We start from the raw sequence: 23,190 nt of genomic DNA, 5'->3' as shown, positions 1-23,190 counted from the left end.
ACACAGGGAGACAGAGAATTTCAAGCAGGCTCTGCGCTAAATGCGAAACCGTGAGATCATGCATGACCTGAGCCAAAATCAAGAGTTGGATCCTTAACCCACTGATCCACCCAGGTGCCCCATAGATATGCATTTTTTAAAAATGTTTATTTATTTTTGAGAGAGACAGAGACAGAATGCAAGTGGGTTAGGGGTAGAGAAAGGAAGACACAGAATCTTTGGCAGGCTCCAGGCTCCGAGCTGTCAGCACAGAGCCCAACGCCGGGCTCAAACCCACAAACTGTGAGATCATGACCTGAATCGAAGTTGAAAGCTCAACCGACTGAGCCACCCGGGCACCCCAGATACGCATTCTTAAATGCATGTCTTTATATAATAAATAATGCTGTTTCTGTGGGTCATGTTACATAAATTATATTGTGCTAAGAAGTCTCTATTCCTTATTTTTCCCCCTAGTACAGTTTTTAGGATCTATTCATTTCAGTGTGTTTACATTTAATTTATTTCCTCTCATAACTGATGGTATTGTACTCTAATACATTTTTCAGATCCGCTTCAATTTTTTACTAACATAAGCAGTACTGAGACAAACATTCTTGTTCTGATCGCCTCATAGATTTGTGAAAAACTTTCTCCAGATATGTGTCCAGATATATGTTGCTGCTTTGGAGGTTATGGGTTTAATGACTCCCTCTAAGTACTGCCGCTCCACTACATTGTGGAGTTTATATTCCCACCAGTAATGCTGGGGATTCCCTATTTCCCACCTCCTGCCAGACACAGGGAACCATCCAAATTTAAATTTTGTCAATCTCATCAATGTTAATTGATGGTTCAAGCTTTCATTTTTCTCATCCTGGTCGAGTTTGAATGTGTTTTCATACGTTTTTTTAAACTTTTGGGGTTCATTCCTCATTTGTCCAATGGGCTCCCTGTCTTCTCACCGATTTTAAAGAATTCCTTGGTAACCAAATTATTCATCATGTGCCATCTGGTGTAGAACAACTATCTGCACCTGTAATGCCCGAAGTTCCAAAACCTCCCACAAAAGTCCACCAGAGTCGTAAGTCAAAGCCAAGCGGCAAGGGTCGTTTATTGCAGGTTCGAACCTGGTCCTCTGCGCACTCGTCGCCAGTGACGCAAGAGGCCTCGATCAGGGTTGGTACAGCGTTTTTATAGACAGAGACAAATAGCACAGGGGAGGTTTCAAATTATGAGGGGCCTGATTAGTTGATTTTAAAGTAAGGACATTTGTTGTTCTCTGATTGGGCGTCCTTTGTCTGTCCTTTGGCGGGAAGGCTTTGTCCATTACTTGTGGCGGGAGGAAGAAGGGGGAAGGGGAAAGAGGGTAGGGTAGGTGAGGAATGTGCTAAGCAAGCAGGTTTACAGAAGCGAGAAATGCCGGTTAGTTTATGTACAATCACTCATTCCATTACATATCAGACTACATTTAGGAAGGTTTACAACCCATTCTACTACACAGCGGGTTACATTCAGGAAAGGCCTCACAATGCTCGTAGCAAACAGCAAGCAAAACAGACTTCTCAGCAATTGTATTTCTTATCAAAGATCCATAATAAGCAGAAAAGAGAACCTAGCTTTAAACTAAGGCAGGGCTGTCATTTGGATTGTTCCTTTCACACCCAATCTTTCACTCTTTGTTGAATGAAACTTAAAAAAAAAAAAAATAGTTGTACTGAAAACCATTCATTTTCTGTTTTATAATTTTGCTTTTTGGATCTTATTTAGGAAGTCTTTATCCTAAAGACACTGACATATTGCCCTCCATTTTCTTGCTTTACTTTCATATTTTTATATTTTATATTTGAGTTTAACTCATTTTGAGTTTATTTTTCAACATGATTTGGGGAAGAGACTTAGGTTTACTTTTCTACATTAGTGTGGACCAGTTTTCTCAACATTGTCTACTAAAATGAGTTCTTTTCTTTTCCCATTGATATATAGTGCCATCTTTATATTTCACATTACCATACTTATAAACTTTATTTTCTGTTGCAGAGATGTATCTGTTTCTTCATCAGTACAGTACTATCTTTTTTGCTTTTATTGCTCTTTATTATCTGATGGAATGATGTTCCTCCTGCTCTTTGTTGTCAAAACTGGCCTTTTTGTTTTATTTATATATATTTATTTGTATATATTTTTACACTGGGTGTGTATGTATGAATGTTTGTTAGGTTCTGCAAAATATCATGCTGGAATTTTTGTTAGGATTTCACTTAATTTATGGACCAAATTTAGGAAAAAATAATATCCACATAATAGAAATATATGCTATTTTTAAGTTTAATATATCTCCTCATTTATTCAAATATGGTTTTATGTTTTTTAGGAGGGTTTTTAAATTAACTCCTTAAAGGTCTTATGATTTTAGTGTATTTCTAAGTATTCAGCATGAAGTTTCTGTAATTTTCTGGAATACATTATTCTTCATTTGAGGATGTTCTCTATTTTCAGCTTTCTAAGTTTTAACTGATAGATTATATTTGCAAATAATTTTTCATTGTCTATCGAAATAGCTATGTGGTTATTTACCTTTGCCCATTAATGTAGTGAATTACAATGCTACCTTGCTGATGTTAAATCATCCTAACTTTGGGGATAAATACTTTCTAATCAGAATAAATAATTAATATACTCATTTGATTAGCTAACTTGTTACGGTCAGGCATAAGGCAGGGTAAAGATAGGAGTCAGAGGCTAAAAAATTTTAGCAGTCAAAGGCTTTATTTGGGAACTAAGGTCTCGGGCGAGGTTCCGTGACTCAGGGAGAGAGAGAGAGAGAGAGAGGAGTCAGCGAAGTCGCCCCCAGGTGTGGTGGGTGAGGTTTTTAAGCTGCGGTGGTTTCGGGTTTAGGTCCGTGGGCCTTTTTCGCCTCAGGTCATGCTGTTGCTCGGTGATTGGTTGACCCACAATTTGTTCTGGCACGCTACTAGGTGCTTTTCATTCGGTTGCGCTGGCAAGATGGCCATCCCCTCTACTGTGGTTCCAAGGACATCCTAACATTCCAACCTCTTCTTGGTGATAATGGGCGATGGATCTGATCTGGCTGCTTCCTGTGGGTGTAAGGGCGATGTCATGGTATGTGGGGTCTGAGGTTGGAATGCGGGAATATGGCCGGACCACCATCTGGTGAAATGCAACCTGGGAAACTTCATGAATTCGTTTTCGTATGAAACGGAGAATGCAAGGTAAGAGCATAAGTATTATACAGATAGCAACTAGTGTGACTATGGTGAGGAGCCAAGTTAGGAGGGGTGACTGCCACTAGGAGGTTAGGGGGTCTGAGGATCCTGGGCGGACGGATAGAGTTTTGTGGATTTCCTTTAGGTGTTCTATATTGGTTTCAACTAAGCCTGATTCATTGAGGTAGTAGCAACATTCCTCCTCAGGAACAGGCATGTTCCCCCTTTTTCTGCTGTCAGGAGATCTAGGGCTCGTGGGTTTTGTAGAGTGACCTGTGCTAGGGAGTTGATCTGCCTTTGTAAGGTGAATAGGGAGGTTGCTGAGGCTTCTAATTTATTGAGGATGTGTCAGCCCAACAGGGGGTTGGGACAGGAGGGGATGACTAGGAAGGAGTGGGAGAAGCGGAAGCCATCCAGGCAGCAGGTGAGTACCGGTGTGCATGGGGGAATGGAGGGGGTGCCATTTATGCCCATGACCGAAACGGAGGACGGCGTGGTGGGGCCGGACTAGCTCGGCAGGACGGAATAGGTAGCCCCCGTGTGCAACAGAAAGGAGATGGACTTACCCGCTACCTGGAGTTTTACCCTGGGCTCAGCGTGGGTCACCGGAGTTACTGAGTCTGGGCCTCGTCAGTCGTCATCCTCCATCTCCAGCAGTTGGAAGGCAGAGTCCAATCGGGGTGAAGCCTCGCCACGTGGGGGCGTTGCTAGTCTGTCGTCCCCTGGGTTAGGACAATCGGATTCCCAATGGCCCATTTGCTGGCACAATGGGCATGGACTGGTAGGCTTTTTGGGATGGGGACACTGATGAGACCAATGGCCTTCTTGGCCACATTTAAAGCTTGGCCCCGGAGGGGGCTGTGGTCCAGAGGGCTTTACTGTGGCTGGCCTCAGGGCAGCTACCAAGGCTTGGGTCTGTAATTGTACGTTTTGTTGGAGACGGGCCTATCGCCTTTGTTCTTGAGCTTCCTCTCGGCCATTAAACACTTTAAAAGCCATCTTTACCAGGTCGGCCATAGGGGTTTGAGGACCATCTTCAGCCTTTTTAAGGTTTTTTTTGAATATCAGGGGCTGATTGGGAAATAAAGTAGGTGGCCAATACTGTGGCCCCGGCGGGGGTGGTAGGGTCTAGTCTGGTATACTGGGTAAGTGCCTCTGTGAGCCGGCTAAGGAAGGCTGCGGGGTTTTCATTGGGGTCCTGTATTATTTCTTGAAGTTTGTTAAAATTTACTGATTTGGTTGAGGTTGCCCTCATGCCTGCTAGTAGGCACGGGATGATCTGGTCCCGGCGGCGGTGACCATTGCCTGCATGTTGGTAGTTCCAATTGGGGTCGGCCGCCGGGACAGCATCGGCCCCTACAGGCATAGTGGGGGCGGTCATGTGGGTTTGGTCTGCATGTTCCCTGGCTGCGGCCTGGATGCGCTCCCTCTCCTCAGGGGTGAGGGTAGAGGTGAGGATTACATGGATTTCATACCATGTGAGACTGAAGGCTTGGGCAAGGTATTGGAATTCCTTAATGTATTGGGTGGGGTCAGCCGAGAATGACCCTAGCCGCTTTTCAATGGCGGATGAGTCTTGGAGGGAGAAGGGGACGTGAAAGCCAACCAGTCCTTCAGGTCTTGCCACCTCACGGAGAGGTAAGATGGCCGCTGGGGTCTGTTCGCTGGGAGGAGTCTGAGGAAGAGTTCGGGATGATATGGGAGGCGAGGGCGGGACGGCTGGAGGTTGGGAGTACGGAAGGGGGCGAGGGCTGGTGCGCGAGGGCTGGTGCGCGGCGTGGCTAGATCCTCTAACGGGTTGGAGATCCGGGAAGTTGGTGAGGTGGGGTCATCAGGGGGTTGTGGGCGGGCAAGGAGCATGCATGCAGAGGGGCAGGAAGAACATAGGTTGGGGCGAGACCTGAGGTCCCAAAAGGCCACGACGTAGGGTATTTCTCCCCATTTTCCCAGCCGATGGCAGAAATTGTCCAGATCGGTTAAGATTTGGTATTGTAAAGACCCCTCGGGTGGCCATTGAGAATCATTATCTAATTTGTACTGAGACCAGACTACAGTGCAAAGGCAGATGAGTCGGTTACTACGAAGTTCGCCTTGTAAGCCCAGGAGCCGGAAGTTTTTTTAACAGACATTGGCGGGGAGGTAAGAGATCGAGGAGGTTTAGACTCATTACTCTCCATTGGCGTGGCAGGGCGAGGCGTCCCTCGCGCCACAATAAGGGGCCTATTGGCGTGCGGGCCTTGCGGCGTGCGGAGGAAAGGAGACTGCCTTGCGAGACGTCTCTCGTGGGTGTCAGCTGTAGTCGGAGGAGGGAAGGAGGGGTCTGTCCTACTTACCGCCTCCTGTAGGCGCTTGAGAGAGAGAGAGAGAGAGAGAGAGAGAGAGAGAGAGAGAGAAGTCAGGGAAGTCGCCCCCAGGTGTCGTGGGGTGGGGTTTTTAAGCTGGAGCGGTTCCGGGTTTAGGTCCGGGTGGGCCTTTTTCGAGTCAAGTCGTGCTGTTGCTCGGTGATTGGCTGACCTCCAATTCGTTCTGGCAGCTACTAGGGGCTTTTCCTTGGGTTGCGCTGGCTGGCGAGATGGCAGTCCCCTCTACTGTGGTTCCAAGGACATCCTAACAATAGTAATGTAATGGACCTGTAATTTCCATTTCTTGTACTGTTTTTTAAAATTTGTATTTAAATTCCAGTTAACATACAGTGTAGTATTAGTTTTAGGTGTATAATACACTGTTTAAACACTTCTCTTCATTAAACACTACTTTTCACAAGTGCCCTCTTGAATCCCCATCACCTATTTACTGTTTTGATTCTTTGAATTTGAATAAACCAAGTTACTATTTTTTTTCCATTTTGTAAAATACTTGTAAAATCCAGGAATTATTTATTCCTTAAAATTTTATTAGAATTTATCCATAAAATTAACCTGGACCTAAGTTTGTTTTTTGTTTTGTTTTAGGGGAGAAATTCTTTGATTACCATGTTATTTAACTATCTTTAAATTTCCTGGTTTTTTGTTGTTCTGATTTGGAAATTTCCTACTTTCCTGATATTGTGCTTTTTTAAAAAATTTTCTTTACATTTATTTATTTTTGAGAAACACAGTGAGACAAAGCGTGAGCGGGGGGAGGGGCAGAGAGAGAAGGAGACACAGAATCGGAAACAGGTTCCAGGCTCTAAGCAAGCAGTCAGCACAGAGCCTGATGTGGGGCGTGAACCCACAAACTGTGAGATCATGGCCTGAGCCGAAGTCCGACGCTCAACCACCTGTGCCACCCAGGAGCCCCTGTACTTTTTTTAGATTTGGAAATTCATTAGCAATAGTCCTTTGTAGACATTTTATTATTTTCCTCATTCTTTTGTGTCTGTTGCTCACTTTTCATCTGGGACATTTCCTCCCTTTCTTCTACTCCCCCAACACTCTCTCGCCAACCCCTCCCTCTTTTCTCTCTCTCTTTTTCTCACTTATTTGTGAAGTTTCCCTATTAATTTGCTCAAAAAATCAGCTTTTTGTTTTTGTTATATCTCTTTCACTTTAATAATTTCTAATATTAAAGTTATTTGTTCATTTTTGTTTTTGGATTTACTAAATTCCTGAGTTTAAATGTTTAGCTTAGGGCACTTGGGTGGCTCAACTGGTAAAGCGACCAACTCTTGGTTTCTGCTCAGGTCATGATCTCATGGTTTGTGGGATCAAACCCCTCGTTAGGCTCCATGCTGACACTGTGGAGCCTGCTTGGGATTCTCTTTCTTCCTCCCTCTCTGCCCCTCCCCTCTCACTCTCTCTCTCTCTCTCCCTCAGAATAAATAAACATTAAAAAAATATTTAGCTTATTTGTTTTTCAGTATTTTGTTTTGTTTTGTTTTCAGATAGAAGCACTTAAAGGTACAAATACCTCTCTATGTTACAAGTTATCTGTGCCCACCCATTTTTGAATGTACTGTTTTATATCCTACTTAAGTATTTACTGTTTTATTTTAAGATTTTCTCTTTAGCCAAAGAGTTGTTCAGAAATAAGTTTTTTGTTCGCTTGTTTTTTTGTTTTTTGATTTTTTTTTTTTTTTTGGTGATTTCCAGACAAGTTGTGCATCTTAGCTCTCCTTTTATGAATAATTTCTTATTTTAGTATATTTTTGTCAGAATATTATCTGAATAATGACGAATCTTTGGAATTTATACTTTCTTTGGTTAGTATATAATCAATTTGTTTGGATGTCCTATGTGTACTTGAAAAAAAAAATGTATTTACTGATTACAGGAGGTAAAGTTCTGTATTTGTTAAATAAAACTATTTAAATCACAGTTTTAATATATTTCATGTTTGTTTTTTTAATTTTTTGGTCTGCTTTTTCTGTTGATTGTTGGTTTCAGAGAAGTGTGTATCTTTTTTTTTATTTTTCATTTTTAATGTTTATTTATTTTGAGAGAGAGAGAGAGAGCATGCAGGAGGGACAGAGAGAGAGGGAGAGACAATCCCAAGCCAGCTCTGCCTGGTCATCTCGGAGTCCCACATGGCACTCACTCTCAAGAACTCTTAGGAATCATGACCTGAGCTGAAATCAAGGGTCAGACACTTAACTGACTGAGCCACCCAGGTTCCCCTAGTGGTTTAAATCTCCAAATATATAATTGATTTCTGTCTTTCTCCTCTTAGCTCTGTGAGCTGTTGGTTTATATATTTGGGGGTATATGGTTAGATGCATATGGTTAGATCCTTTTGTCACTCCTTAGCCCTATTGCTATAAACAGTTTCATAGCCAGATATTGATAAACCAACCAGAAAAGTAACATTTTTTTGCCTATTGCCCAGTATCATGTTCTTTTCTAACTCAGGGAATAGATTATGCATATGTGTATGAAGAAATGAATATTGAATTGGCCCTGCTAATACACACCTAACTCCCACATTCTGAGTGGAAAAGATAATTTGTTTCTCCAGTGATAAATGGCAACAAGATACTAGCACCTGGAATGCCTCATTGTTTGAAGGGGAATGTAGGACATGGGCTGATGGATATAAAGGGTAAACTCCGGCATATGGCATGTTACCTCATTTTTCTACCCCTTTTCCAAAGTAAGTGTTATTGTTTCCTCCATTTTACGAATAAAGGAAAAGGTTCAGTGAGGAAGCTTTATTTACCCAGTGCCACAGAGCCAGTAAGTAATGGAAGTGAAAGAGAAGCATAGGTCATTTTGAGTCTGAATTTCACGTTCCTTGAATTAGGCCAAACTGCCATATTCTTCCCCTATTTCAAGGGAATTTGAGGTAGGGGAGTCCCTTTTATCTCAGGATTTTTGATAGGTTGAAAGTCAAGGTGAAAAGACTCTGTTTTTACCCTTTGGTTTGTAAGTGGATAGGGTAACTCTCTACAAAGAAATACAGAGGAGATAGGATTGCTTAAAAGCCAGCACTGCTGACTAGCCTAGCTCCACATTACTGAATGTCTTTCAAGGTTTTTCTTTAAAAAATGCAACAGAGAAATTCAAATTGTTAAAGTTAATTGCAGGATTAAATTGCCATTTGTCAATAGCAATGTAATTTGTATTATAAATTATAGGACTGTAGCTTTCAGGCATATTTTATCAATATGTTTCCAATGATTTAATAACAATATTTCTCAAAAATAAGCCAAGGCACTTTTTTCCTCTTTTTAAATGAACATGTTCAGAGGGTTTTCATCAGTGTGCTAGCCAGCTCTGCAAAATTTCTAGTAAATAAATTATCACCAGGAGGCTCAAAATCCATTACCATAAAAAAAGCCATTTTTCCCTCCCTAATCGATTGCCCACTGTGCGATTGCTAATGGGACCATACACACATGTTGTGCAGAGGGAATTCATTTTCAGGTTCTCTCTCTTTTTTAGAATTTATTTTACAAAGAATTTCTCACTAAACTCATAAATTAGTCAATGCATAAAATGAACACTTCAGCTTCCAGCAGGAGAAACGTTAAGGTTGTACACCCAGAGAATTTTCCAAGCTGGTTCCTAAGGAAATTGAGATTGTGCTAGGTGCTTTGCAAACACTGCAGCACCTGCCTGGGAGAGCCAGCCCTTTTCGTACTCCCAGCATTGTAGTTTCCCTGCTTACTGTCTCTGCAGGAATGCTTTTCCTGTATGTGCTGATATTCCACTGACAAGTGCACTGAGTAATACTGACCTTTGAACTTGGAAGTTTCAAAGTGATCTTGGGACAAATAGATCCATGTTACCAAGTTATCTCAGATGATTTCCACACTCTCATCTTTTACCTCTAGTCCCACCCCTGTATCTTTCATAAATGATATTATAGTTGAATAAATCCCAATTTATAGTGTTTTTTAAGCCCAGAGCCTTGGCTACCAAATCAGCCTTGCCCATGTACATAATAGCCAATCCTAGAGACTAAAATAAAGCAAGTATCATGGAAAGGGCCTATCTTTCAAATTTATTCCAAATGAGAACTGTTAGGTCTGACATTTTATTGAGAAGTTATTTCTTTTGGCCACTCTACTTGCCTTATCTTAACAACTTAGAGTTCTGAAGCTAGAAGCAGACTTAAATTTAATTATTTAATCACCTTTAGTTCACAGATGGTTTGTCTCGATAAAGGTTGGCACTCTATTAAGAGGTAAAGTCTGGAATTTAGTCTACATTTATTAATTCTTTATTTTTGGATGAAATGACCCATTTTCGTTGAGAAACATGTAAGTATTAGTGGAGTTAAGCCAGCCTGAGAAGGAGATGCCTTCAAATATGGGTGTGAAGTAAGGGTTACTAGGAGAAAGTAGGAGAGGGACAGGAGGATGAGGAACATTTAAAGGGATTTAGAGGAAGGGAAATTACAGTGGGGCACATAGTAGACTTAGGCACTTTCTCTGTACGTACAGACTTGGCTCTTCCTGTCAGCATATGCCTTGCTTCTCTTAAACTGTTTTAAAAATTCTCTTATAGTAACCCATTTTTTCCCTCATTTTCTCCTTAGGTAAGTTGCTGTTCCTGCTTTTAAAAACAGTATTGTCCCAGAAAAAGTCATGGCTGTGGGCCAGGTAACTACTATATTATGCCTTCTCTACTCTCCATCTTTGGGTAACTACCTCTCTTTGTCTATTTTTTTTCTTAGCTTGAGACTTAATTGCAGAGTTCAGAGTTTTCATTTACTTAAGAGAGTAGGGGTCTGATGGCATAACCTTTTATGAGCCAAATGGTCATTTGTAGACTGTTATACAAGGACAATAATATTTGCTTGCATATTTATGTTTACTGTTTAGTCCTTTAGGAGTTTCTCATTGGATATTGTCTGATGGATCTTGATGAGGTCTCCAAAACCAAATGACACTCCTAACACTTAGCCATACAAAATGGTGGTACTCAGGTTTTACAGGGGAGTAAAATAGTTTATTTCTCTGTACCAAAGTTACACAGCTATATTATCATTGTGATTTTCATTCATGAGGATAATGTCTTAGATGTATTTTGATTGATCAGGAATTCTTTGCATGGTTATGGTCTGGCATACTCGACACATTTGAGAAATTCTTTTGTCTTTTTGCAATTCTTAAGTTATGTCATCCTTTCTGATAGCCTCCTGGTTATTATTTTACTGTTCTCATAGACATAAAATTTAATGATAGATAGATAGACAGATAGATGGAGAAAGAAAGACCACATGTTTATTTGAATGACTACCAACAAATAACAATGTGGCTATTATTAAAACATCACAAAAACTCGTAAAGAGTAAAGGATGAAGATTTATGATTGGTAGGGAATTTTTTTTTTATCAATGGAGATATTTAATGCCATGTGATTCTGTTCTGATGAGTTATACCCTAAAAAACTGAATCATTTACTGCTGTTTTTCTAAGTACCAAAGCCCCAAGCACATTTGTGTGTGTGTGTGTCTGTGTGTGTGTGTGTGTTGAAACTGGATCCAGTCAAGTCAGAACTTTAAATGGAGTTAATTGAACAAATTCTAGATTGCCAAAATGGTTGGCCTGAAACAGAGGAAATACAAATGTAAATCACCAAGTCCTGAAAATAGCTACAGATACTTAACAGTTTGAAAATAAATAGCTGTAGTGGGATTTATGGTATTAAAGCTTTGGTCTAATTACAAACATTAATTTTCTTTAGTAGCATTGCTATAGCAACTCTATAGCTAGAGGGTCTCAGGCAAGACCCAAATTATGTATCTTAGAAATTCTTTCTTCAGTTATTAACACCTTGCATTATTGAAACTAAGATATTTTACTTCCAAATGGGCTTTCATCAACTACATAATTTGTTTTCTCTTTTAAGAAGTTTTTAAACATTTAAGATAGAAAATATTTCCATGTTTAGATTTTCACTTTATTCCCAATTTCTCAAATACTACCTCAAGTTTCCTTTGTGTTTAGGCTTTTAACACCACAGGAGAACAAATTTTAAAATACGTATTGTATTGATATTTTGAGAAAAAAGAATTATGGTTGCTTTGGGAACTTCAATAGAGAGTTTTCTAATTCCTGTGTAACAATAATCTCAGTCTTAATGATACATTAGCATATTTTTGCATCTAATTCTATAAACAAATGTGAAACTATAATAATGTAGTCTTGAGTGGCAAATCTAAAACCACAGAAGTTAGGTAACCCCTAAACATAAGATGTCTTGAGATAGGAGTGAAATATACATCTCTCTGTCTATATGACATATGTATGAGGTAGAATAGGTAAAATTGTCAATGGCTAACATTATTTCAAGTTGTTAAATAAACAAATTATTATTCCTCTGTACATTGTACTGGTGAAATTACACAATAAAAGTAAACTTGGGTGTAGACTATCTTTTTATCAGGTCTATATATAAAAATAATATATAAAATTAAACATATGTATATAAATATATGTAGAAATTATGTGTATATATATGATATATATATATGATATATATATCATATATTTATATATAAAGAATAGTTTAGTGTTGTTAAGTACAAGAGAAAAATAATATTTTGGACTGAAAAATAAGAGAAAATTTTACGAAAGTATTACTTGTGAGCCACGATTGGAAGATTAATAGAAATTTGATGAATGTAGTTTAGAATCCCACTAGATAGAAAACCCCATGTGAGGGTACTCCTGGGAGACTCGGTTAAGCTTCTGTTTCTTGATTTTGGCTCAGAACATGACCTCACAGTTAGGGAGATGAAGCCCCATGTCGGGCTCTGTGGTGACAATGCAGAGCCTGACTGGGATTCTCTCGCTCCCTCTCCCTCTGCCCCTCCTGGGTTCGCTCAAGTGCCCTCTCTGTCTCTCAAGAAAAAGGGAAAAAAAGGAAAGAAAAGAAAAGAAAATCCCATGAGAAAGACCCTGAAAAGGAAAGGGCATTTTGGGGGAACCTGATGAGTTCTAAAAAGTGATTGTTAGGAAATGTAATTGTCCATAAAGAGAGAGAGAGAGAGAGAGTAGATTAAATAATTCTTTTTTAAATGTTTATTTATTTTGAGAGAGAAAGAGAGAGAGGGTGAGCAGGGGAGGGGCAGAGAGAGAGAGAGGGAGAGAGAGAATCCCAAGCAGGATCCATGCTGTCAGAGGGAAGCTCTGAGGAGTTCACTCTCCAGAACCGTGACATCATGACCTGAGCTGAAATCAAGAGGTGATGGCTTAAACTACTAAGCCACCCAGGCATCCCAGAATAAATAATTCTTAAATTTCCAGTATTAACTAGGTATTTTTGATGCATATGACCTTAAGATTATAAGAATCTTGATTTCATGGCATTGTCCTCTTTTTGATTTAATACTTTACCCTTCATAGGAGTCAGTACATATTTGGCAGTGAGTTAATTATCCTCACTAGAATATAAGTTCCTCCACTGGTTTACAAATTCATCGAGAAAGACACGGCATTGTTGAAGGAAAAGCCATTCATCTTTGTGTGTCTGTTTTTAGCTAAGTTTTTTTCATGTAGTTTACTTTAAATAACATCTCATTGTCTTACTAAGACTTTTGTTTGTTTGTTTTTAATTGTCTTGATTTCTTATTCCACCAAGTCACACCTTACTCTTTCCTCCCTGGGTTCCCAAACTGTCAGAGCATGGGCCCTAGAACAGAACAACAGGACCTTGCAGGTAGCTGCCTCAAGGCAGTGATGCCAAGAACACACACTCTGAAATTGGCCAGTCATTGAGTCTATTTCACCACTACTCCACAGTGCAACTCTGGACAACTTCTGTAATATCTTCGTGCTTCAGTTTCCTCATATACAAAATGGGGATGAAAAATGTAGAGTTATTTTGAAAATAGAATTAATATATCTGAACAGATTGAAATATGCTTGGTTCATAATAGCTATATAAGTGCTTGCTATTTTCATCTTTGAATGCTAAAGTATTCAAAAACCAGCTTTTGTTCAAATAGGGTCTTTTTAAACATTGAATGTAATTAAATACATACTATAATAATTCTTTGGAATTAGCTAATAAATAAAATTTATAGTATATAACATATTCCTGTTTTAACAGTCATTGAACCTATGTATATATAAAAACATATCATTTTATGTAGAATTGTGTGAAGTAGTTTACAAAGAATAAAGCTGAAGCTGGAGAAATTTTAGATGCTGTACCTTATGCAGCAGGTCTTTGCTTATAGCTCAGTGTTTTATTCTTAGCTAATGTGCTGTATATTTGTTTTTCTGACCAGAAATTTTACTAAGGAGGTCAGACTTCTCTTTAATTCTCTTCAGGTGCCTCTCATGTATACTTATATTGCAGTCCCTAACAAACAATCCTATGTCACTCCGCTTTTTAGTATTTCATTCTGCAATGATAACTGAGAAGTGTATTTGGTAATAACAGGTATTGCTGTTTTCATTTGTCTCAAGTGCTATTTCCATTGTCATCTATTGCAGTTTAATGACCCAAACCTTGACAGTACTCTAGGATGAGCTGTATGGTAGGCAACACTTGAGTGAGAAAGAAAGGCTGATCAGCAGGCAGTGGCTCAGTGAGAGAACATGGAGGTGTGAGTTCCTTTAGAACAAGCTTTTCCAGAATAAATAAGGACTCTAATGGGAATGTTTTCAATATTGTTTCCCTGTTCTACAAATAGCAGGAAAATATTGAATAATACAGTTCACTAAAGGTTCATATGTTTTGTAAGCAATTTTACCAGAAATGATGCTATTTTTCTAAATAGCGTTCTTATTAGTCTTTGGATTGTGCCAGAAAACTGTGAATATGTCAAAATGACACAATCACTTTCACTTACAGTCCAGGGTACACCAAATCAAATACTTAACCAGAGGTAAAGTGTAGAGAGTGATTGTGTTTAATGAAGTTCAGCTGCCTTTCCCTTTACTTTGGAAAGTGAGAGAAGAATGTTCTTGGAGCAGCATTTACTTGAAGAAGTGACAAAGCAGAATATAATTTAGAAAGGTTACCATAGAAAAATGCTAGGTGTCAATATGAATGAGATGACCATTGGAGGAGAAGCAGTGTAGCAAATAATAAACAGAATTCAGCCATTTTTTCCCCCTAGAGTTCCTAATTGAATAATGTGTGGAGGTAGAGTTTCATTATGATATTTCAAACTTGGGATTTATTCCCTCAAGGAAAATAGCTATAAAAACCTTTCTGAGTTATAAAGAATTATGCATACACACATAAAAATATTTTGTAGAGTTTGTTATTTGAATTTAATAGTGACATTCACCAAAATTTTGCAATTCATGATATGTTACAGTCATTTTCAGACTACACCCTGACTGTATTTCAAAGTGCATAGTGTGTGTATATATGCATATGTATTTATTTACAGTAGATGGATGGATAGATAGATAGATAATATGTAAATCAGTTGGTTCTTTTGTCTCAAAGACATTCCCTACACTCCCTCCTGTTCTGCTCTATATCACTATTAACTGATCCTACAAACTACATTTTCCTGCTTGGCTTCTGCTAGGTCTAGATTATGAGAGACACTGTTGGAAGATTGCTAGTGAGAATGAATGAGTCAGGCTACCTCTGCCTGTATTTGTGGCTCTGCATCTCTTCCACGGTCCCAGCTCTCACAGGACAGCCTCTGCTTTGATTTCAGGTTTCGTTGGGTGACTTGATTTCCAGGCCATGGGTAACAACTCTTCCTCCCTTGGATTCTGGAGATGGCAGTATCTTTCTTCTATTGCTCATCTCTGGTTTATTTTATCATCTTCTGTTTAGTTTTTAGCTCTTCCGCCGTCATTGCAACTCTTTCCTGGAATAAATTTCCTCATGTGAGCTATCTTCCATGAATTCCACTTTCTTGATTATGCTTGTACTGATTCTGTATGTTGATTTGGGAATTTGGAGGCTCTGTATAAGTTTAATCCATAGTCATTTCACATTGTAAATGGATATTAAGCCATTATACAGGTGCTAGCATGTCCAACACACTCCTAGATCTTTCCATCATAAGGTACAACTTCACCTCTGGTACCTCCACATTAGCCTTGCACCTTTTCAAGCATACCTGGTAATGCTCTTGTTCAATTATTTCCCACTACAGAAGCCAACTGATCGGAGAAGCAATTTGCTTATGTCCTTAAAGCAATTAAAATGTTCCAAACAATGTGATACTGAGAAACCAATAGGAGTTTAAAAAGGAAAAAATAAAGATTTTGGGGGAAAAAAAAGGATTTGGCATAATTCCCCCCCCCCCCCCAAAAGAAGAGTAAGTCTCAGTTACACCTGAAAGGCTAATAGAACATGGATGGGAAATGGCCTTTTGCATAGAAAAAGAATGTGGGAAAATGAGTACCTAATAAACACAGGGAGCCATAAAGGTCTGAGACTGAGTAAAAAAAGACTGTTGAGTGTGGGAGCTTAAAGGAATAATGGTGGTTAACCAGAAGGAAGCACAGTGAAATGTATGTAAAAGAGCTCAAAATGGCAGGTCTCCAACTTCCATTGAAACAGTACAGGAATTCAGATGGAGTGAAAATGGCTGAAATGTAGAGTGATTGGAAACTTGTGGAATGAGGAGTAAGTTTTTAGCTATTGTGGAGGGATAGTTAATCATTAGGTAATGAACCACAGAATTGGCATCTGGAGAGGTAGGGTGAGAATGGTTAGAATTAATCTCTGTTGGGCCAGGTAGAGTGCATTTTTCTCTAAAAACTCACTCTTTGAAGTATTGCACAATATCTTATGATCTTGTACATACCATAAATCTAATATAGGTTTGGAAAATGTATTCAATGGCATATATTAGTTTACTGAAATATGAACCAATGACATTTTTTTCATATTTTTAATATGACCTATCCAATACATGTAGTTCATTTTGGATGAAAGACATAATTTACCAATACCAAAGTGTCAACTTAGATACTACCCAGCCAATGGTAGGGATTATTGTTTTTCCTAAATAACAACCATTTGCAGTTGTTAAGGTAAATCTGATTTACCTTAAAAAATATTTTTTTTTCTTATAAAGTCTCCATCTCTTTGGGATTTCTGATTATAAAGTAACACTTGGTAGATGTATTTGAAAAGCATTAAGTCGAGATGGGAAAGATTTCCATGAACCTGACTCTTCTGATCACTTGCAGATAGTAATACAACATAAATTCAAATTTAAAAGACCAATGATAGACTCCATGTGTTTTCTTTTCAAGTTGTAGTACAGTATATGCTAAATTTAGAAAAGTTTATAAACCAATGTTAGGACTAATATATTTATTACTCTTTTTATCATTTTGTTTTATCTCTTTATCATGAGAAGTGTACTTTTTAATCCCTATCCCCTATTTCCCACATCTCTCTACTCGCTTCCCCTCTGGTAACCATCACTTTGTTCTCTGTACTTAAGAGTCTGTTTCTTGCTTTGTTTCCCTCTCTCTCTCTCTTTTTCCTTTCTTCATTTGTTGTGTTTCTTAAATTCCACATATGAGTAAGATCATATGGTATTTGTCTTTCTCTGGCTGACTTATTCAGCTTAGCATTATACTTTCTAGTTCCATCCATGTTGCATATGGTAAGATTTCATTCTTTTTTTATGGCTGAATAATTATCTCCATCTCTATCATCTGTTTCTATTTCTTTCTATCTATTTATCTATCTATCTTATATCTTCTTTATTCACTTGAACTTCTTCCATAATTTGGCCATTGTAAATAACGCTGCAATAAAAATAGGGGATCCCTTTGAATTAATGTTTTTGTATTTTGGGGATAAATATCCAGTAATACAATTCCTGGATCATAGGATAGTATTATTTTTAAATTTATGAGGAACCTCCATACTATTTTCCACAGTGGCTGCCCCAGTTTGCATTTCCACCAAGAAAGCAAGAGGGTTCCTTTTTCTCCACATCCTCACCAGTCCTTGTTTCTTGTGTTCTTGATTTAAGCCATTCTGACAGGTATGAGGTAATATCTTATTGTAGTTTTGTCTTGCATTCCCTGATGATGAGTGATGTTGAGCATCTTTTCATGTGTCTGTTGGCCATCCATATGTTTTCTTTGAATAAATGTCTGTTCATGTCTTCTGCCCATTTTTTAATTGGATCATTTCTTTTTTTTGATATTGAGTTTTATCAGTTATTTATATACTTTGGATACTAATCCTTAATATTGATATATTCCTGTAAAGTTCATAAAGCATTGTCATCTGTAATATTTATATAATCTTCCTGCAACACTGAAAAGTAGACAATACTTTACATATTTTACCCTTTACATATTATTACTCTTAGAAATCCACATTGAATCTTAAAGGCCAAGTGAAGAGCTAATGTCTTTTAAGGATCATTTATTATAAATTATTTAATTTTAGGTGCCAATTTTCTTACTAAAGTCTGTTAAGCCATTATGAAATTGATGGTCTACCATTACTTCCTTTGGCTTGTTTAGCTTGGACTTCAAGCTACTAGTTTTAAGACTAAAGTCTTTTCAAGTGATAGATGTTAGAGATTCTCTCATCCTTCTGTCTTTCTTCATACAACAGAAAATTGTTTTTGAATAGTAATAAGAAAACTTCAGCCCTAACAAAGTGTTTTGTTTTATCCATCCATCCAACAAAAATAAAAACTCAAATCTCAGCAGTTCCATTTATCAGATGTGTGATCTAAACAGATCATGACTTTGAGAACCAAAGTTTTCTCAAATGTAAAATATGTTAAGTATGTCTACTTTTTAGTGTTTCAGGAGGATTATATAAATATTGCAGATGACAATGCTTTATGAACTTTAGAGGAATATATCAATATTAATGTTTGTCGTTTTAAAAAAAATTTTTTTTAATGTTTATTTATTTTTGAGAGAGACAGAGACAGAATGCGAGTGGGTTGGGACAGAGAGAGAGGGAGACACAGAATCTGAAACAGGCTCCAGGCTCTGAGCTGTCAGCACAGAGCCCAACGCAGGGCTCGAGCTCAGGAGCTGCAAGATCATGACCTGAGCTGAAGTCGGACGCTCAACCGACTGAGCCACCCAGGCACCCCTATTTTTTTTTTTAATCACTATCTACTCTATGAAAAGTATGAGTTAGGTTTGGTTGGGGAAGGTAGGAAATACGACATGACTTCTTGCCTTAAAAAGTTGATAATACAGTTAAGTGGAGCTAGTCAATTTGCTTTATTTGGTTTATAAAGCCAAATGAATCCCTGAGAAGTAGTGTTTTCTGAGGCTAAAACTTGTCTTAAAAAGTAGATTGTTCTTTGATTGTTAAACTAAGTACATTTTGAATATGATGGAAATCAAATAATATCAGAGTTGAAAACATTCTAGCAAGCCTTAGTCCAACATCTTCATTATAACATGATAAAACTATAACCTAAGAAAATGAAGTTATGTGTCTACAGTCACTCATCAAAGTAGAGGATGAGTCAGAAATAGAATTTAGTTCTCTTAATTTCAAGCACAAAATAGGATTAATATTACTTTTACTCGCTCCAAATTCTGTTGATCCACACTTTTTATGTGGGAGCTTTGAAGATAATGTATCAAAAGAAAAATATAAAGAATAAAAGAACACTGCTAAACCTAATGGTCCTTTGTTGCAGAACTTACTGAGAAACATATTTCCTCTTCAAAATTGACCATTGGAAAAAATAGGTCAAAGATACTAAACTGAGAAGTGTTGAGTTTTTAGGAAAGCTCAATGTAAGCAAATAATTAGAATTAAATGACTATTATGTGTAGGCTTTGAGTAAATTCAAGGATAGTTAAAATATATGACTTTTAATTATAAACAGTCATTTCATTGGCTTGAAATTACTAGGAATTATATACTAGTAAGTGCTATGTAAGTAGAGAAATTAGGATAATAGGAAATGGAAGGGTATATCCAAAGTATCTCACCCTAATTTCCAATTGACCTCTGCCACTATAGCTCCAGTTCTGTATAAGATATTGCCAACTTTATATCACATATTTCCACCACCATTGCAGAATTAATAAATGTTAACATTGTCATACTGACTTCTAATTGTTTTTATAAATAAAACATTACAAATTGAGTGATTTTTTTTTTCTATTCCCTTTTTTAAGTTTATCTGTTGCCCATGTGTATTTCTGTAAACCTACATGTTTATAGTTTCTACTATTTGCTGGACACACAACAGATGCTTCACAAGCTTCTTGATTCTAATTTGAGAGAACATGTTACTTTTCTAGGACCTTTTAAAAATTTTTATTTCTGATTTTCTATTTTATATTTCATCTCATTTTTAATATCCAGGAATCAAAATAATATTGAGAAAGGAACATAAAATTAGAGACACTGGAAAATAAGGTATTTTTTCACATTTTACGTATTCTTATCTAAATAGCTCCATTTTCCTTTTGTCTCATGCCTTATTATGTTAGATAACTATTCTTTATACCATATTTACTTGAAGATGATGATGATAATGATGATGATTGTCATGCTCTGAATATATCTGGGAATTTGAGGAGAAACCAGAAGAGGAGAGTCAAACCTAAATATGAAGCCCAAATTGCTTTGGTGGTGTTTTACCCACATGGCAACTCTTTAATTCTAAGTTTTTTCCGAAGCAAGGAAGCAATGAATTTCCTATACTCAATCTTAGAGACAATTGAACAGAAAGATATCAGGAATCATGGTGAACTGTGTATGAGAGAAGCCCCTTAATATATTTTTGGTTATTGTTGAAATAGTCAGTTCTGAATTTTAAGACTATAGCAGGAAGAAAGAAAATAATACAATGACTTCTTTCTACCTAGATGTTAAAAGCCAGAAGACAGTCTAATCTCAGTTTGACATGAAATGTAGGCTCAGTTCTTGAATATAGGTTGTGCCCTAGTTACTTACACTTTTTTTTTGGCCTAATACTATATGACTGTAATGGGCTGGCCTCATGACATCTTCAAAGGCCAGTAAGAGGCTGGGGAGCTAGAACAGGATAAAAGCATTTGGTTTAGTCTGTATTGAAAGGTCTGTATTGAATAGCATGTGTGTTTACATGTGTTCCTCTACCAACTCCCAAGTTGGTATGCAACTCAAGTTATTGACAGGTCTGAAAAGTTATCTATGGTGTATGTATCAACAGAGCCTGAGAAGAACACAAATCACAGAGCATATCATGTGGTTCTATTATCTCAGTTTTCCTTAAATCTATGTTAGCTAATTGCTTTGATTTTGTTCCTGTGGGTATTAGTTCTGTTAACATAATACAAATGTATTATTAAAATCAAACCTAAACACAGGCTGTAGTGTTGCTATTGAACTATCTGCCCACCCACCCAGGTAATGCAATATTTGGTTCGGTCACGACATACTTTTATTAGAGTCACAATGCTCTTTACAAAAATTAATTAATTTATTTAGGCCTCCCTCTGTGGCTCCTATAAAGTATTATATTTTTCAGTTTTTAAGGGGAGAAAGAGAAACACGGGCACATTTTCCTAAGTTTTCACTGAGGATATGAAGACGGGGGGGAAAAAATTATATACTCCTATGAGACCTCCCCCCGCTGCCCCCCCCAAGAGATACAACATTATTTCTTCCTTTGAGCTTGTCACAATGTTTAAAAAAATTTTTTTTTTTACATTTATTCATTTTTGAGAGACATAAAGAGCACAAGCGGTGGAGGGGCAAAGAGAGAGGGAGACACAGAATCCAAAGCAGGCTCCAAGCTGTCAGCACAGAGCCCAACACGGGGCTCAAACTCACAAACCATGAGATCATGACCTGAGCCAAAGTCGAACACTTAAATGACTGAGCCACCCAGCTGCCCCTGAGCTTGTCACAATCTTAAAACTAAGATCTTCTCTTAAAACTCACTGATATTTGATTTCAGGTGAATGATTTTTATCTTCAGGCCTGTCATAGATTCTGGGTCTGGAGTTCTCTCTTGCCCATCAAGAGAGCGGGTGCAGTATTAAAATCCAAGAAAGGCTAATGTCTGGGAGGAGACAAGTGCCCCCCTTGCTCCATTTTTATTAAGATCAGAAGGCTTACAAGTGTGATAGAAGTGCACAAAAAGACAATGAAACTGTGAACATTAACTAATGGTCATGGGGGAAAGGGGTTTTGAAGATATGCGGTGTTAGTGGTTTGGGTCAATAGAAAACAAAATCCTGGAGCTGGGCAGATGGTTGTTTACAGCCAGACATGAGGCCCCACCTCTGTTTACCTAAACTTGCCTAGGGGACAAGAAAGACAGAACATACTACCTCAGGATCAATAAGGCACCACTCTGGGCAACTTTGCCCTGCTGAGGTCTATAGCCTTGTTTACCTAATTTGGTTCTTCCTTCCTGTGAAAGCAGCTTTCTGCTACTGTACTAAGTTGGGGGGTGGGGGCGTTACTGCCCTGAATGCCTAATCTTGTTTACCTCAGTTTTGATGCTTTCATCCTGAGGCTTTTCTACTCCTATGCCTTTGTCCTATACTGGGGGCCTTTGCCCTGTCTATCTCATTTTGTTTACCTAATCTTGGATGCTTTCATCCTGTGGCTTTCTATTTCTTTATGCCTTGTTAACCCATCAGTGCAAGCTCAGGGAATTCCTAAGCTTATTCCCCACACAGGTCAAAGTTTCCTCATATGTAAAATAGTGCAAATAATACATTTGACTAGACTTTTTGAAAGGACTGCATCAGATCCTATTTGTAAACTGCTTCATAGAGTCCTTTCCTGGTATATAGTAAGTGTAAGAAAATGAAACTATTTCTTAATAAATTGAATTGCATTGAGCCTATTTCCAATATTTATAAAGTGCCTAATAATGGAAGTGCTATTTCATAATGTGGTGCATCACCTGTTGCTGGCAGGGTCATACAGAGGCTGAGATTCATTGCTCATGCATGTTGGAGGAAGGACCATGCATTGGTGTATGTTGATAAATAGTTTCTGAGGTCCCTTCCAACTCTATAGGCCATGTGGTAGTAGGTGGTGAGCCATTGTATTGAGGGATGATGAAAATTCTGGATACTGGAACAGCTCTTTATAGTTGAATGTACTATTATTATGTATAATCCTATTTAATCCTCATAATAACCCTATGAAGAAGACAGGAGAGGTGGTGTAATTTTCTTCACTTCATGTATGGGAAAATACTGAGCATCAGAGAAGTTAAATGTCTTTATCAGGACACATTTAGAAAGCTGGAAAGCTGGAACTCCCACCTTGTTTTTCTGACTCCAGGCCCTGGCATTTTGCATCATGGATAGTCATGCATGTTTCTGTTCGTGTCTGAGTACCATTGAAACACTTGAAAGACCCCCTTTTCCTTGTTAGCATCCCTCCTTTGTTCATTCCACATCCACTTGATTCCTTCTGCAGCCACTAAGCACAATGTTGCAATGTCTGCATGCAGTGGTTGATAACCTAGAGTGAGACTAAAAATTGGAAAGAACGTTGCCACTTCACCCCTGACCTCACCTTCCTCCAAATTTTGCTCTGACATCCAAAGTAAGATGAATGCCCAGGGCAGGTACCATCCTGTTATTTTCTGTGTAGCGATGGCATTCTGAAAGGTCATGGAGTAAGAGGAGGAGCATTTCTTGCTATGAATTACTCTTGAG

General features: G+C 38.2%; 1 protein-coding gene across 1 annotated transcript; it reads right to left on the bottom strand.

Moving 5' to 3' along the window:
- Positions 1–3,042: 3,042 nt before the first annotated feature.
- On the bottom strand, positions 3,043–23,147 carry LOC113599748 (uncharacterized). The gene is made up of 4 exons (XM_053221895.1): positions 23,048–23,147; positions 5,334–5,499; positions 3,773–4,996; positions 3,043–3,173 (listed from the first exon to the last, which is right to left on the bottom strand). Exons 1-3 carry the CDS (start codon positions 23,145–23,147, stop codon positions 4,252–4,254), a joined length of 1,011 nt encoding a protein of 336 aa, XP_053077870.1. The 3' UTR covers positions 3,043–3,173; positions 3,773–4,251.
- Between the last annotated feature and the right edge of the window lie 43 nt (positions 23,148–23,190).

This window comes from Acinonyx jubatus, chromosome C2 (genome assembly GCF_027475565.1).
Source record: "Acinonyx jubatus isolate Ajub_Pintada_27869175 chromosome C2, VMU_Ajub_asm_v1.0, whole genome shotgun sequence".
NCBI classification, from domain to species: Eukaryota; Metazoa; Chordata; class Mammalia; order Carnivora; family Felidae; genus Acinonyx; species Acinonyx jubatus.
This window is presented reverse-complemented; position numbering and strand designations above follow the sequence as displayed.

Bases quoted from the DNA above. Each gene is read 5' to 3' on its own strand.
- LOC113599748 (XM_053221895.1), bottom strand. From the start codon at position 23,147: ATGACCTTTCAGAATGCCATCGCTACACAGAAAATAACAGGATGGTAC. The intron at 5,500-23,047 runs GTGAGGTCAGGG...CTCCGACTACAG, and splicing joins AGAGCAAAATTTGGAGGAAG to CTGACACCCACGAGAGACGT. The intron at 4,997-5,333 runs GTCTGTTAAAAA...CCAACCCGTTAG, and splicing joins TCTCTTACCTCCCCGCCAAT to AGGATCTAGCCACGCCGCGC.